The sequence below is a fragment of the Nicotiana tomentosiformis genome, chromosome 11, assembly GCF_000390325.3.
Source record: "Nicotiana tomentosiformis chromosome 11, ASM39032v3, whole genome shotgun sequence".
Classification (NCBI taxonomy): domain Eukaryota; kingdom Viridiplantae; phylum Streptophyta; class Magnoliopsida; order Solanales; family Solanaceae; genus Nicotiana; species Nicotiana tomentosiformis.
In genome coordinates this window covers 39,868,586-39,883,861 of record NC_090822.1, presented here as the reverse complement: position 1 = coordinate 39,883,861, position 15,276 = coordinate 39,868,586, and the positions used below count along the sequence as shown (strand labels likewise).

At 34.1% G+C, this 15,276-nt stretch overlaps 1 protein-coding gene and 1 long non-coding RNA gene across 2 annotated transcripts; both read left to right on the top strand.

Moving 5' to 3' along the window:
- The first annotated feature begins 462 nt into the window (after window positions 1-462).
- Window positions 463-6,381, top strand: LOC104104041 (probable receptor-like serine/threonine-protein kinase At5g57670). The gene is made up of 7 exons (XM_009612029.4): window positions 463-917; window positions 1,082-1,336; window positions 1,415-1,572; window positions 1,727-1,806; window positions 1,920-2,055; window positions 2,547-2,696; window positions 5,932-6,381. Exons 1-7 carry the CDS (start codon window positions 692-694, stop codon window positions 6,082-6,084), a joined length of 1,158 nt encoding a protein of 385 aa, XP_009610324.1. The 5' UTR covers window positions 463-691; the 3' UTR covers window positions 6,085-6,381.
- Window positions 6,382-11,583: 5,202 nt separating this feature from the next.
- Window positions 11,584-12,468, top strand: LOC117279086 (uncharacterized). Its single transcript, XR_011411957.1, has 2 exons — window positions 11,584-11,780; window positions 12,104-12,468. It is a non-coding gene; the product is annotated as an uncharacterized lncRNA (long non-coding RNA).
- The last annotated feature ends 2,808 nt before the right edge of the window (window positions 12,469-15,276 follow it).

The following is a 15,276-nucleotide window of genomic DNA, read 5'->3' as shown; positions in this document are numbered from 1 at the left end:
AGTTCTGATTAGTTTTTAGTCAATTACAGATTCTAATTAGCATTTTAAGATGAAGTATTTTTATATACATTTTTATTTATTTTATATTTTCTTGAACTTCTTATAATTTTTTGTAATTTTATCATATTTTAATATTTTTCTGTAGATTCACTTCGATGTTTACCCTTTTCCTCGTATCAGGTAAAACGTTTAGCGTTGCGCTTACGCACCAAGAATGACTAACATTTGGGAAAATAATAAGTAGGAAATTACTAATTTCAAACCGTAAACAATACACGTTGAATTGTGATTGTTTGGCCGTCGGAGAAAAATATAGTAAGAGTTAGAAATTAAAATTCGTATTAAAAATATGTAGCATTTTGAGTGAACACATTGAGTGGTCCCAGTGATGAAGTGAAAAGAGCCAAACTTCACGTCCCTCAGTCTTTAAATATTGCAACAAGAAACAGATAAAAAGGGCCATCCACTCCCAAAGAGACAACCTCTCTAGGGAGAAACCCAGCAGGGATGTGGGGTGCTTGTTCTGAGGATATATCGACTCTACTCAATACCCCTTTTATAATAAACACGTACTGCATTTATAGTCTTGTCCTCTTCTAAGGTTCAAGTATCTCTCATCTGTACTTGTCTCCCTTAATTCTCTGAAATATATCAGACACACATATTTCTAAATTTTTCTAAAACAGAGGAGATGAGATACGTTCGTACAAGTAGCCTAAAGAGGCTGTTTTCTTTCGGAAGACACAGTTTTGATGGAGATTTTCCAAAAGGTTGTGTTTTAAACCAAGAAGAAAATAATACAACAAGTACCGCTAGAGGTATTGTTGCTTCCCCTACAACACAGCCACCTCATAGGCCCACATGGAAATGTTTCTCTTATCAAGAAATTTTTCGTGCCACCAACGGTTTCAACTCAGGTTAGAGACCAATTTAGAATCTTGAGTCAGTATACATTTTACTTTGTTTTTTTTCCTTATGTATATCTCATTCGAGTTAAAATAATGAATTTAGTTGAATCGGTAGAACTCACCCTAGACTCGCCTCTGATCATAGCATTTTCTTTAAATGATTGAATGTTCAGAAAATATGGTTGGGAGAGGAGGGTATGCAGAAGTGTACAAAGGAGTATTAGATGATGGACAGGCAATAGCTGTAAAAATGCTGACAAAAGCCACCGATGATGAGAGAAAAGAGAAGGAGTTTTTGACAGAAATTGGGACACTTGGTCACGTTTGCCATCCCAATGTGACATCATTGTTAGGTTGTTGTATTGAGAATGGGCTTTATCTCATTTTTCAGTTCTCTTCTAAAGGCTCTGTTGCTTCAATTCTCCACGGTAATGTTCTTTTATTCTTTTATTCTAAGATCTAGAGTTTTAATTTGTAATAACTCTTTTATTCTTCTTTTGTCCCAGATGAGAAATCACCCACTATGGACTGGGAAACAAGGTACAAAATTGCTGTTGGAACTGCAAAGGGTTTATATTACTTGCATAAATCTTGTCCTAGAAGAATAATTCACAGGGACATCAAGGCTTCAAACATTTTGTTGAGTGAGGAATATGAGCCACAGGTATCTTTGAGACATTGTTTCAAACTTCCCTTCAAATTTCAATGTTGAAATTAGGCAACACTTAGACCTGTGTTGCACTGTATGCCTAAATGGTTGTACCATAGTAGTAGTACCCGTTGGTTCATTAATTAATTAACTGTTGGTTGAATGACAGATATCAGATTTTGGGCTAGCAAAATGGCTTCCATCACAATGGACCCATCATTCCATTGTTCCAATTGAAGGGACTTTTGGGTAATGTAGTCCTTTCTTATGCTTAAATATCCTTTGCCATTTGCCAAAAACATAACAAATGGCTCATTTAAATGTCTAAATAAACTTTAATCTTGCATATGGTATATCTCCAGGCACTTAGCACCAGAATATTTCATGCATGGAGTAGTTGATGAAAAGACAGATGTTTTTGCATTTGGAGTGTTCTGCTTGGAGCTCATTTCTGGGAAAAAACCAGTTGACAATTCCCATCAAAGCTTACACAGCTGGGTAAATCAGTTGCTCAATTTCTTCAAATTTTTGCATTAATCTTGAATAAAGCAACAATATGTACCTACTTCAGTAAAATATTTAATAGCTTTAATCATAAGAGTACATACCTAATTTATCATTGCTTCCTCCTTAAGTGTCTCGCTTAATTAACACCCACCTATTGAAACAGTAAGAGTAGATCTCGGAAAAAGTAAGAAACTGAATTCATGTTTTTCTAAAAAGTCAATATTTTAAAAGTTTTCCCTCGTCTTTTTGCAAAAAAACCGCTCCAAGGTGGTAAAGTCTCATCTTGTGTGTTGGCTGCAGTCACAATTGTAACATTGAACTCTCAATATGGTCGAATATCTTGAAATGATCTTCTTCCAATTCAGGCGGGAATCTGCAATCTTCTGTTTAACAAATTTGCTTTATCAAAAAGACTAATATTTAGATATAAGTAACAGCAAGTAATATTAGTACTAACATTAGCTTTGATTTGTATTTTACAGGCAAAACCTCTTTTGAGCAGAGGAGTTATAGAAGAAGTAGTAGATCCAAGGCTAGAAGGGAGATTTGATTCTACACAACTTCATAAACTTGCTTTTGCTGCTTCACTTTGCATTCGTGCTTCTTCTATATGGCGGCCTACCATGAATGAGGTAAATTATACTTCTTTCTCTTTTATCTTTATGCAGCTAAGAGAAAAAGTTTAGTAGGATAGCTCATACGTAATCCGTCAGAAAATTATATTAATAAAAATAAAAGTAATTTTTTTTATAGAATATTATTCACCATTTCGCGAGTTGAGTGTCTATTGGAAACAATCTCTACCTTCACAAGGTAGGAGTAAGGTCTGCGTACACACTACCCTCCGCAGTCCCCGCTATATGGGATTATAGTGCGTTTTTTTGTTGTTGTTGTTTAAATATTACTCACCAAAAATTGTTGAAATGCACTTGAAGATACAACTTACAAGGTCCAAATACAAAACGAAATAATTAGAGCATTGTCAATCATTGTTATTATTTGCTCAAACTTGTGGAAGTGGTAACGAATAGGTGACAATTTGCGAGTTTTGATTTAAAGAAATATGAGTAATTAAAAAAGAAAGAAGCAAAACCCAAATACTTGCTATATTTTGTTGGAGCACGATACCAAGTTATTATTAATCCTTTTAAGTATAATTTATTATTATAATGAGTAACTTCAATTATTATTACTCCATAGGATTCTCTTAATAATGTTGGAATATCATTCCAACTTGCATAAAGGTAAATATTTGGTAGTATTATTTTCTATTTTCTATTTGTCCTGTTCTCCTAGATTGGCCAACTGAATCAATTCCGAGTTGTCTCAATCTTCCCATAGCATATACAATAATTCTTTCAAGAGTGCATTATCCCCGTCTATATATATCTACCCACTTTTTAAAAATGTTTGCCACATTAAGGAATTTTTGTGACAGATATATTTGAATTTTTCAGCTGCTTATCATTTTCTTCTATGAGTGTAACCTAAGCATTCTTGTCATTTTTTTAGGCAATTCACCTAAACACTGCAAACTTTGCTCACCTGCTTTAGGCTTTCCTGATAAGGACCTTAATACTTTCTCTATCTTAAACTTAATTTTAAATGTTCTTTGTAGTGAACAATATTTAAATTATTTTCGGTAATCTTAAAAAGCGAAATCTAGAACATGCATTTTTTGAAATAATCTGAAGATTTTAGTGGGCGTTGGACATAAAATTGTGAAATTCTGGGGAAAAAAAAGTTAAAATGGTATTTGAAAAGTAGAGTTGTATTCGGACATAAATACAATTTGGAGCTGTTTTTGAATTTTTGTGAGTGATTTGAAGTGATAATTTTGAATAACACATTATCACTAATGTGTTGATCCAAATCAATTTTATTCTTGAAAAAAAGTTCAAATTTTCCAAAAAAAGTAAAAATTCTTTTATGGCCAAACGATCCCTTAGTTTCTTTAAGGAAAATTTGGATAAGCTGATACCAATCTCTCTCTCTTAATATTTGTCAAATCAGTTCTTGATCTGCCAGACACTCCATCTCAAATCTTGTCCATAAGTATTTATTTCGCAGACAAGGAAAAAATCGTTTTAAACTTTAATTTTCGATATTTGTAAAAGTTTTTACCTTTTAGCATGTTCACCTGATTCTGAATTATCGATACTATCATAGAGTATTGTGGTAGAATAATTGAGATTCCTTTAATCTTAATTATAGATCTCAAGTTTGAGCCTTGAGATGAAAAATCTTAGTAGAGAGTTTTTTGCTCCTTTGATGAGCTTACCCAGTGCAAATCTGGATTAGATATGGTTAAATCGAAAAAAGAAATGTAAAATACTATTTTGGTATGACAAATGTTCATTCATATCCCCATTTTACTATAAAAGATATTCAATTAACTCTCAAAAAATAAAGTGAAAAAATATATATCTGAGATCAATTCATGCATGTAACAGAAACTCTCAAAGTTGACCGCGCCGAATGCATATTAAAGTAATATTCTAAGGGCATGATGACATCTTTGCAGTTAAATACAGAAACCATCAATTTTTTCTAGTAATATTTTTGAATCACTTTCCAGAGGCGTGCTGCAATTAATCTAAGATATCTAGTCATTTTTGTCGTGTTGATGTGAAGCACTAATTTGTATTTCTTCAAAAACAATCAATTGATTGGTTTGTCTTACCAAACTATAGTCGTTTATAGTTTTATTAAAAAGTTACCTATGGACCTTGACAATTGATTAGAAAGAGCATCCAGAGGTATGACAAAGAACTAGCCAAAATCATATTTAATGTGGGTCCTTCAAATTTTTCACTAAATCAGTAGCTCTCTTTATCATAAAGATTAAGCATCATTATATCAATTATTTGTCTGTTTTCGGCCTTCGCATCTTCTTTGGTTAAATCAATTTTATTCTTTATTTTTCCTTTCTTTCATAGATCAACACATTAGCGAGGAAGACTTTGCTACATTATAATTGCTTATCTCTCAGCTTCATCTGACATATTTCTACTTATTTTTTGGCTTAAAATTACGAATTATTCAGTTTAATTAATCATCAATTCAATAATTTAATAATGGAGCTGCTATAAGTACAAAACAATAAGAAGAACTTGACTTACAATAATGATTGAATTTTTTGGAAGATTTAATAAAACATCTTGAATAAACACTTTATGGATATTATAAAATTCGTGACACAATAAAAGTAAAATTTACGTTACTGTTAGATGTATAAAGTTCATCTCTTTACCTTTGATCTAGAATATGCTTATATGTGGGCCAGGTAGTATAATTCCGGGGAACCTTGTTCATAATTTCAGGAACGAATTCGTCTTCGAATCTTGAAATGTTCATAAATAGTGAAGTTTGTACAACTATTATTAACTCTAGTAAGAATACTAATTCACATATAATGGAAAACGGCTAAACTCAATAAAAAATATGTTTTGACAATTATGTGGTTTACTAGTTTGAGTACAGAGCTTTTTATTTATTTATTTATTTAATGTTTATTTATGGGTTATAACCCAAAACGCATTGAGATTTCAGATTTATTATCTAATACGCTAAGTTACAGTATCTGTGTTAAGCTATTACTTTGGGTGATAATTTTATTTCCTCCCAAACGATTCACAAAAAAATAAAAAAAGGTAAACCGAAGTATGTTCCTTTTGGACAGTACCTTCTAGTGTAATTTGTGTTTCATAGGTATTGTACACGATGTAGACCACTCTATGTGCTTGTATAACTGTGGTATGACGTTATCAATTTTCTTATATAGTAATGCTTGTTTGATACTCATTCTTTGTGTCATCAATTCATTTTGCTGTTTAATGTTTACTGATGCTGTCCTTCTGATGACAGATTTTGGAGATAATATTGGGAGGCGAAGTTGATAAAGACAAATGGAAAATGCCAGATGAAGAAGAGGAAGAGCAAGAAGAGTTTTGGGTGTTTGAGGATCTTGAATGTGAATGTGATAGTTCCTTCTCAACTTCCCCACATGACACCTTCTAAACGTGAAGCTCATAAATCCAAATTCACATATTGAATATCATTTACTAATAAGTATATATAATAAGTACTACAGGACTATATATGTTAGTGTTACACATTTATAGATAAAACTTAGGGGGCTAGTTTATTAGTCATATTACTCTAAATTTTAATTTTTTGAGGTTGAACTTCCATGTTTTTAAATTTCGGATATATGCTTCTTCTTTTACAAAAAAAATCTGCATCAGTATCATCCACATGTAAATAAGACGTTTTGGAATAATTAATTTCATGGATACTCATGTATATCCATCTCAATTCTCAAGTATCCATGTAATTTAACCAGACTCATTTGTCTTGGAAATGATTAATTACAATAAAAAGTTAAAATCGCTTTGGTGTTTGATGGAAGTTCAGTCTGGTTAATTAATATTTCCAATTAATAAACACACAAATTCGGCTTCCTAATCCGCTGAGATATAGGCTACAACAATGACCGATAATTTTACGGATGAGCAATCAACTTTTATTTTAATGTATTAACTAATTAAAGTCACTAAATATTTTTGTAATGAAAAAAATTAGGGAATCTTACAGAAATGTTTCAAAAAAGTCCCAACTTACCAACCTCTAGCCAATAATCATACACTTACCAAAACTAGCTTAACACATATAAAAATTAAAAATCAAAAGAAATAAGGTTCTTTCTCTCCAAAAATCACACACAAAGATCTCCTTCCATATTTTAAAGTGTGATTAGCAATATTAGATGCAAGACGGAAAGGAAATTTTATGAATGAGGAAGCAAATAAGGTGATGAAATACAAAAAAATATATATACAAGATTTCAATAATCTAAGCAAAAAAAGACTTTTTTCAATGAGTATGGTTGAGATTCATTGAAAATATATAGATGAGTCAATATACAAAATTTGAGGAAGATTGGAGGGATTTGGACTGATTTGGTATCAAAATTCGTAGTTAAAATCGAGTTCAAAAATTTCTTCAGCGACACATGTATCAAACATGTATCACGCATGTATCACACACGTAGACATATATGGATATACATGTGATACAAATATGATACATATGTGATACACCTATCATTTTTTTCATGTTCATCTTCTACGTCAAATTTTCAATTCAAACAACCTCAAAACTCCACCAAATCATCACAAAACTTAGATTAAACCTCCTCAATATGTACCCAATCTATTCTAATAATACCCACTCAAAAAAAAAAGTCAAAATTTGACCTTTTTTGACTACAAATAGCTAATTGGCTAATATTATTAATATTTTATGAATTGGCTAGTTTTTGTAATAAACTACTTATAAATGGACATAGATGGTATTTTTCCAAAAAATTATTCAAGTTTGTGTAAGTATCATTGGAAAAAATATTTTTTTACAACCATAAAATCACTTAACTTTGTCTAAGTATCATAAAAAATATTTTTTTTCTAATAACTTTTCATGATAGATAAAGATGAGTTAGTTACAAAAATAATTAGCAATTTCAATACAACAAAGTGGAAGAAGTGATTATCCAATGAGCGATTACCCGCCAAGTGAACCATTAGCTGTTAATCAATCAAAACACAACAATAGTTGATGTGTGACTATAATTTCATAGTTTCGTATTATTTGCCTTGCATTTTATATGCTTTAATGATAAATTACATTTTATTTATGCGTAATGCAGTCTATTTTATGTGTAGGTGAATTGAAGATGAAAGTAGAACAAAAGAAAAACTTAAACGTTGAAAGCGTGTTCGAGAACAGTGAATGAGAGACCCTAGAGACGCCAGGTTTGAAGCTGGCGAGAGGCTGAGTACCCCATGAGCTGTTGGTGCTTCGGCCTTTGGCCTACCAGAGAGTTTCTTTTATCCTCTTATTAGTTATGGTGTGCATTGGGGACAATGCACAATTTTAAGTGTGGGATGAGGAGATTGTCTGGGTGACTTTTTTATGCTATTTTAGTTATGTTAGTTTAATTGAATAATTTTTTAAATTTTTTTTAGAGAACAGAAATAGAAAAGATTGGACTTTTCCCGACGATGGATCTATTAGACAATTTTCTTGAGGTATTTAAGTCGAAAGGAAAAAGACAAAAAAAAATTCTTTTGTTAGGTAGTGTAGCAATTCTCCCTTGGTTTTTCTTTGTGTCACGGTTCTTTTTCAAGGGTTATGTTTGAACCGGGTGTAGTTAGTTTTATTTTTTAGGAATAGGAATCATTGTGCTATGAATTGAATTGAAGCAATTTCTCTTAACTTTGTTATGCCTTGAGAATAGTGAGTACTTTGGTTGTGACGCTTAGGCTCAGTTTTTGACTCTAATATAAGTACCTTAAACCGTAGATTCTTAAATTTGCTTGACTGCTTTGACTAGAGTGTCTGGATGAGTTCAATCCTGAGTGAGTTATATGCCATGTGTGTGTGTAAGGTTTGGGAGTTATTCTGTGCGTTGTATTTGATGTCTAGAACTTACCCCGTGTGTTTGCAAAGCAAAATAGTAGTTCTGTTCAGTCTTGGAAGTAATATATGCGTTTCTTTGTTGAGCCACACACACACACACATATATATATATATATATATATATATATATATATATATATATATATATATATATATATATATATATCCCGCCTAATTATTATGTATCGTAGTTATCCCCGTAAAGCCTATAATCTTGTTCTTTGGTAACCACATTAGAAGTCGTACTCCTTTATTTTAAACGACCATATATTTGAACCTTTTCACCTCTCATGAGCACTTGAATTGTTATGAACTTTGTAAAAGTTAAAGTGTGGGATGGTTGGTTCGACTTTTGCGTGGAACTAATGAAATAAGGAGAAAAGTACACTGTTTTGAAAAAGTAAGAGCCACTTGAATTAAAAAAGAAAGAAAAAAAAATTAGTTGTATTGCTGTGAAAAATATTCCTTAGTAGTGGTGACTCTTGATGTAATTGTGCTTAAAGAAATATGATTGAGGTGAAGGTAGAGTTATGGTTTGACATAAGTATGGGCTTGAGTGTTAAAGTATATTTAAAGTGCTTAAGGGAGGTGTAGTCACTCATATCAAAATGTATCCTACCCGACCCGCAACCTACATTACAACCAATTAAAGTCCTACTTGATCCTAGAGTGAATGAGCTCGATTAGTAGAGTAGTACACTACGGGAAAGCCTATGGTGCATCTTTTGTATTATATGAATGTTATTTCTGAGAGCGAGTGAATTCTTCCTATCTTGAGTTCCTACGGTATTAAAATTTATTGTGTGTGAAACTAATATCTTTTGTTGTGTGAGGGCACATGATTCATGATGGAAAGGTAATGTCATTGACCTCTATGTTAGAGTAAGTGAGTGAGCGGTGAATAATGCATGGTACTTGCGAGTCAAATCTTGAGGTGAAGAGGTTACACCCTTGTGCTTAGTCTATTTTAAAGATTCTTGGTGTGATGAGTTAGGAGAATTTCTTAAAAAGGTCGTGTCTATAAGTGTAGTTTGATTGCTCGAGGACGAGCAATATTTAAGTGTGGGGTATTGATGTGTGGCTATAATTTCATAGTTTCGTACATTATTTGCCTTGGATTTTATATGCTTTAATGATAAATTACACTTTATTTGCGCGTAATGGAGTCTATTTTATGTGTAGGTGAATTGAAGATGAAAGTAGAGCAAAAGAGAAACTTAAACGTTGAAAGCGTGTTCGAGAACAGTGAATGAGAGACCCTGGAGACGCCATGCTTGAAGCTGGCGAGAGGCTGGTGAGGCAAGGCAAAGGCCAGGCTTGAAGCTGGCGTTAGGCTGGTGACTCCAGGCTTGGGGCCACGTCCACCAGGTGTTAGGCTGGCGACGCTAGGCCTGGGGAGAGATCCAGTCCGAGTTTTGAAGGCTTATTTCGTCTCCTAGTTTGACTAGGACTTGACCTACACATTTAGGTCTTTTCCTACACATATAAATAGACCTAAAAATGCTACTTTGGGGAGACAGACCGAGATTGGACAGAGAGACCGGCATTAGACCGGGGATTCGACCTAAGGAGGAAAGAACATACTAGGAGCAAGGCGGAGAATTCTTCTATGAGTTTTCACTTCCTTCTTCCTATTTTCATTATTGGTTATGAATTCTAGTATTGTAGTTATGCATACTATTATGAATAGCTAATTTGTTATCTAGGGTTTTGATGGAACATATTGGAGGATGATTTTCTTGTTACGTTAATATAGATTTGCCGAACTATTTTCTCTATTTGTTCAACTATATTATTCTTGTGGTTGATTGAAGGGCCCTTAATTAGCTGTGCCTATTTAGTATGTATTACTCGGGAGAGAGTGCATATTTAGGTAGTTGTTGAATAACATCACTCCTAAACGTATATGAGGGATCAATACGGAAGGTTTAAAGGTGGGATTAGGGATAACGAAACCTTGGTGCGATCTGAGTGAGCTGTACTTAATGCCAGCTAGCGTAATTCAGGAGAATATGTCTAGTAAATTTTGGTAATTACTCGGGAGAGAGTTACGACAGTTAGAGTGCTCATGATCGGTGGAGAAGACTTAGGCAAATTTATAGGAAACGTAGCGGAAAGGATTCCGACAATTGGGGAAATCATAACTCTAGACCTCCTTAGTCTTGTCTAGAATTTCATCCATGTTAGTTGATAAGTTTACTACTTTCTAGTATTTGTTAGTTAATTAGATAAAAATAAATATTATAATCTTTATAATTAGAAAATTCTTTGGACTTGTGTTTCTTAGCGATATTGAACAACTGTAGCTGAGCCTTAGTTCTCTGTGGGATTCGACTCCGGACTTGTAAACCGGATTATATTTGCAACGACCGCTTAGTCTTTTTTATAAGGCATAGTTGGGCGTGATCAATAGTCTCAAAATGATTCATAACATAAAATATAACAAGAATCTAAACCAAAGGAAATCTAAAACGAAATACTGACAAGATAACCCAAATACCCAAAAATACTATCAAAGAGCAAGTAAAGAAATTTGGATACATATGTCTAGGGACAAAATCGGAAAACAACTAAAAAGGATAGAATGGATAAAGAAGAGGTGCCATTACAGTCTGAATGCGTTGTCTCAGCTCAATTGAAGTACTCTAATGGCCTCAAGTGAGATCAAGGATAGCCCGTAGCTGTGCTAATAGAGGGATCTACACAAGAAAGAAACAACAAGAACGATGAGCCTAGGCCCAGAAAGATCATCGATACGCCCCTTCGTCATGTTCCGTGGAGCAAGCCCCCCAAAATATTGTGCATGATACTACAAGAACATTGATTTTTAACAACCAAATTCTAACGAATTGATTTTAATCCGGTCGTTATAAGTGTATCTATGACGACCAATTTTCTTTCCGGTCATCAAAATCAATTTTAGGAGTAATATTAACGAAAGGATAATTTTCGGTCCTTAAAAATAATAAAATCCGTTAAATATAACAAAATTGGGCACTATTTTTTCCCTCTTTTTTTGCCCAACCCACAATTGGCCTACGCACCCCTCAACTCTATTCCCTCCCCTCGCCTCCCCCCTTCCCCCAAAAGAACGTATATGTATGTTTTATATAACTATACAATAGCTTATAGTTACAGAGCAAATAATAACTAACATCTCACAAATTGAACTCTACAAAGAATCACAATTTAGGTTCCTCTTTGCAACCTATGGTTTCATTCTCCTTCTCATCAAGGTAAGCTCTAAACTTGTAGTAAATTATTTTGAAATTGGGTACTTTTTTATGTTATCAGTTCTCTCTCTGTTTTTCAAATATTGAGTTTCTTCTTATAATTACATATGCTTCAAATTTATAATTACATATAGGTTTTATGAATATTGATGCTGAATGTGCAGAAATTGTTTCTTATTTCCATTGAATTTTGCTCGTTACATAATAGTGATGTGTATTCATCTTGAGAGCAGATTATTTTTTGGAATTGGGTTTGATTGCATATTGTTATTGGGAAAAAAGATTTTTCAATATCTGGTCATGATTGTATTGTAAACTTTCTCTAGTGAAATTAGGGGTGGGCATAAAAATCGAAAAACCGAAAAACATGCTAGAAGGGAAAATGTAGCAACTAGGATAGCAATCAAGTTCTCAAGTCATAATGGAGGCTAGCAAGAATGGGCACCAAAATCTCCACTTCAGGTCCTTCTGAAACCAACTTCGCGATACTTGCTCCATTTTAGGCACAAATATATGAATAAGATAAATTATTTGCGACTGCCTAAAGTCTATTTCTTATAATTACCAGTTGTCCTTGAAAATCTGCTTTAATATGCCGCTAGAATAGGGTGAACTAATGTCTATGAACAAACAGGTTGTAAGAAAGTAGCTAATTCTACCCGCAAAACAGGTCTACGTCCGAACCGAATTACTTCGGTTCTTCGGTACCGATTTTTTGATTTTCGGTACGGTCTTCGATATTGAGATATCAATATTTTGTTTCTTTGGTTCGGTATTCGGTATTAAGGTTTCGAAATTTCGATATACCGAAATACCAAACTTTTTTAGTATGCATATTAAGTAGCTTAATTTAATCAAATTTGAGTCCAACCCATAAACCAATCCAAGTCTCATTTTTCCTTTTAGCTTATCAGAATACATTGAAATTACTATTTTAGTGAAGTAATAAAATTAAGCTTGAGAAAATTTGGTTTATTTGCTGCTACTACCTCAATTCAATGCCATATTCTGTTTATTGCTGTCACGATCCAAACTCTCACCCATCATGATGGTGCCTATATCAATACTAGGCAAGCCGAAAATCTCAATAAACCACAATTTCTCTTATGTTTGAAAATATAATATTTATATAAAATCCACAAATCTAACAAATACCGATACAACCACTCCCAAAACCTGGTGTTACTGAGTATATGCGCATCTAATCTGAATACAAGTCTGGAAAATACGGTCTATAATAGTCTGAGACCAAATACAATAAACAAGGAGATAAGGAAGAAGAGACAAGGTCTGCGAAACACGACAACTACCTCTAAATCTCTAAAAAGTCAACTGTGCGAGAGAATCAACACCGCTATGACCGAGAACACCTGGATCTGCACACGAAGTGCAGGGTGTAGTATGAGTACAACCAACTCAATAAGTAACAATAATAAAGAAAGGACTGAAGATAGTGACGAGCTACACAGCTACAGTTCATATTCAGTAATTCCAGCAAAGAATAGACGTACTTTCAAATCTGGCAGTTTAATGTCAAATCAATTTTTTTATACATTTCCTGTTCATGTAATCCGTATATAAAATCTTTCATAGATTTCACAACAATGACAGATAGCAACTAAGTGCAACAACAAATGAAAATCAAGTACAACCTCTCAGGACAACAATCACTCACTGGGCTCCCAGCCCTCATCACTCACACTCAATGGGTACCCGCGCTCACTGGGGGTGTACAGACTCCGGAGGGGCTCCTACAGCCCAAGCGCTATAATCTGCACGGAAAACTCACGTGTTGCACGGACAACTCACGTGCTGCACGGACAACTCACGTGCCATAATATAAATATCTCGATCCGCACGGCAAATTCACGTGTTGCACGGCCAACTCACGTGCTGCACGGCCAACGCACGTGCTATAGTATAATATAAGGATCCGCACGGACAACTCACGTGATATAGTATAATATAAGGATCCGTACGACCAACTCACGTGTTGCACGGCCAACTCACGTGCTATAGTATAATATCTCACAATCAGGCCCTCGTCCTCACTCGGTCATAAAGCTCTCCAATCTCTCGGGCTCTCAACAATCATAAAATCAGCCCAAACAACAATGATATGATACATCAATAATAAACAATAGAGGCTGAGATAAAATAATCAAGTAAGCTGTGACTGAGTATAAAACAATAATTTAAGCAGATAATTCAACATGTACACGACCTCTGTGGGTCCCAACAATACCAACATTTAGCCTAAACATGGTTTCTAGTATGACTTATAGTCAAGTTTCCACAACACGTAGAGAGCAAATAACTATCAACAAGTTATTCGGGTTTACAGTTTCCACGGGACGGACCAAGTCACAATCCCCTCGGTGAACGCCCACACGCCTGTCACCTAGCATGTGCATCACCTCCAAAATAATTACATGACACAAAATCCAGGTTTCATACTCTCAGGACCAGATTTAAAACTGTTACTTACCTCAAACTGTGTAATTCTTTATTTCGCTATGCCCTTGCCAAGAGAATTGGTCTCCGAAAGCCTCGTGTCTAGCCACAATTAATTCGATTCAGTCAATACCAATTATTGTAATTAATTCCATAAGGAGATACTAATTTTCCAATAAAATTTGAAATTAACTCAAAAATCGCCCATGGGGCCCATGTCTCGGAACCCGATAAAAGTTACAAAATATGAACGCCCATCCAACCACGAGTCCAACCATACAAATTTCTCCAAATTCCGACATCAACTCCACCTTCAAATCTTCAATTAAATTTTTTAAAGATTTCTACCATTTTCAACCCAATCTTTACCCATTTGAACTCAACAATCTTTCCATAAACCTTATTTATATATATATAAATAATACTATTATACCCAAGAATCATACTCTTAATCACTCATCTTTACCCAAACTCGAAATTGAAGACTAGGGGTTAGAACCTTACCTCTTGGGTGAAGATCTTGTGATATTTCCTTGTTGGATTTCAAAGCTTGAACAAGATCTTGATGAACAAAGCACTTGAGTTTCTTCCTCTCTCTAGTACACTCTCCCTTCTCTCTAAAAATGTCAGAGTTTTGCTGCAAAATGAGTCCCAAAGCATATTTATCAAAATGGGATCGGGTTATGAAAATAGAAAAATTAACCCTCTGAAAGCAGGTCTGCGGTCGCATAATGGACCGCAGAATGGGTATGCGGGCCGCAAAGTTGGTCACAAAATCGGTGCCCAGAACTGGGCTCTTCTGGTCCATTCTGCGATCAGTTTGCTGTCGCAGAAGCTGTTTTGCGATTGCATAACTATTTTGCGATGGCATAATTGGTCGCATAATTACATTTTTCTAGCCTTTGGTAATTTAGTCATAACTTCTCGTAGGAATGTTCAAATGACGAACTGTTTGAAGCGTTAGAAACTAGACTCAAAGCTCTTTCATTTTATAGGTAATACACCATATAATACTTCGTATCATGAGAGTTATTCTCATTTGAAG

What these genes read in the sequence shown, in the direction of transcription:
- LOC104104041 (XM_009612029.4), top strand. Translation starts at nt 692, where the DNA reads ATGAGATACGTTCGTACAAGTAGCCTAAAGAGGCTGTTTTCTTTCGGA. An exon ending in CACCAACGGTTTCAACTCAG is followed by an intron (nt 918 to 1,081) that starts GTTAGAGACCAA and finishes TTGAATGTTCAG; the next exon opens with AAAATATGGTTGGGAGAGGA. An exon ending in ATCAAAGCTTACACAGCTGG is followed by an intron (nt 2,056 to 2,546) that starts GTAAATCAGTTG and finishes TGTATTTTACAG; the next exon opens with GCAAAACCTCTTTTGAGCAG.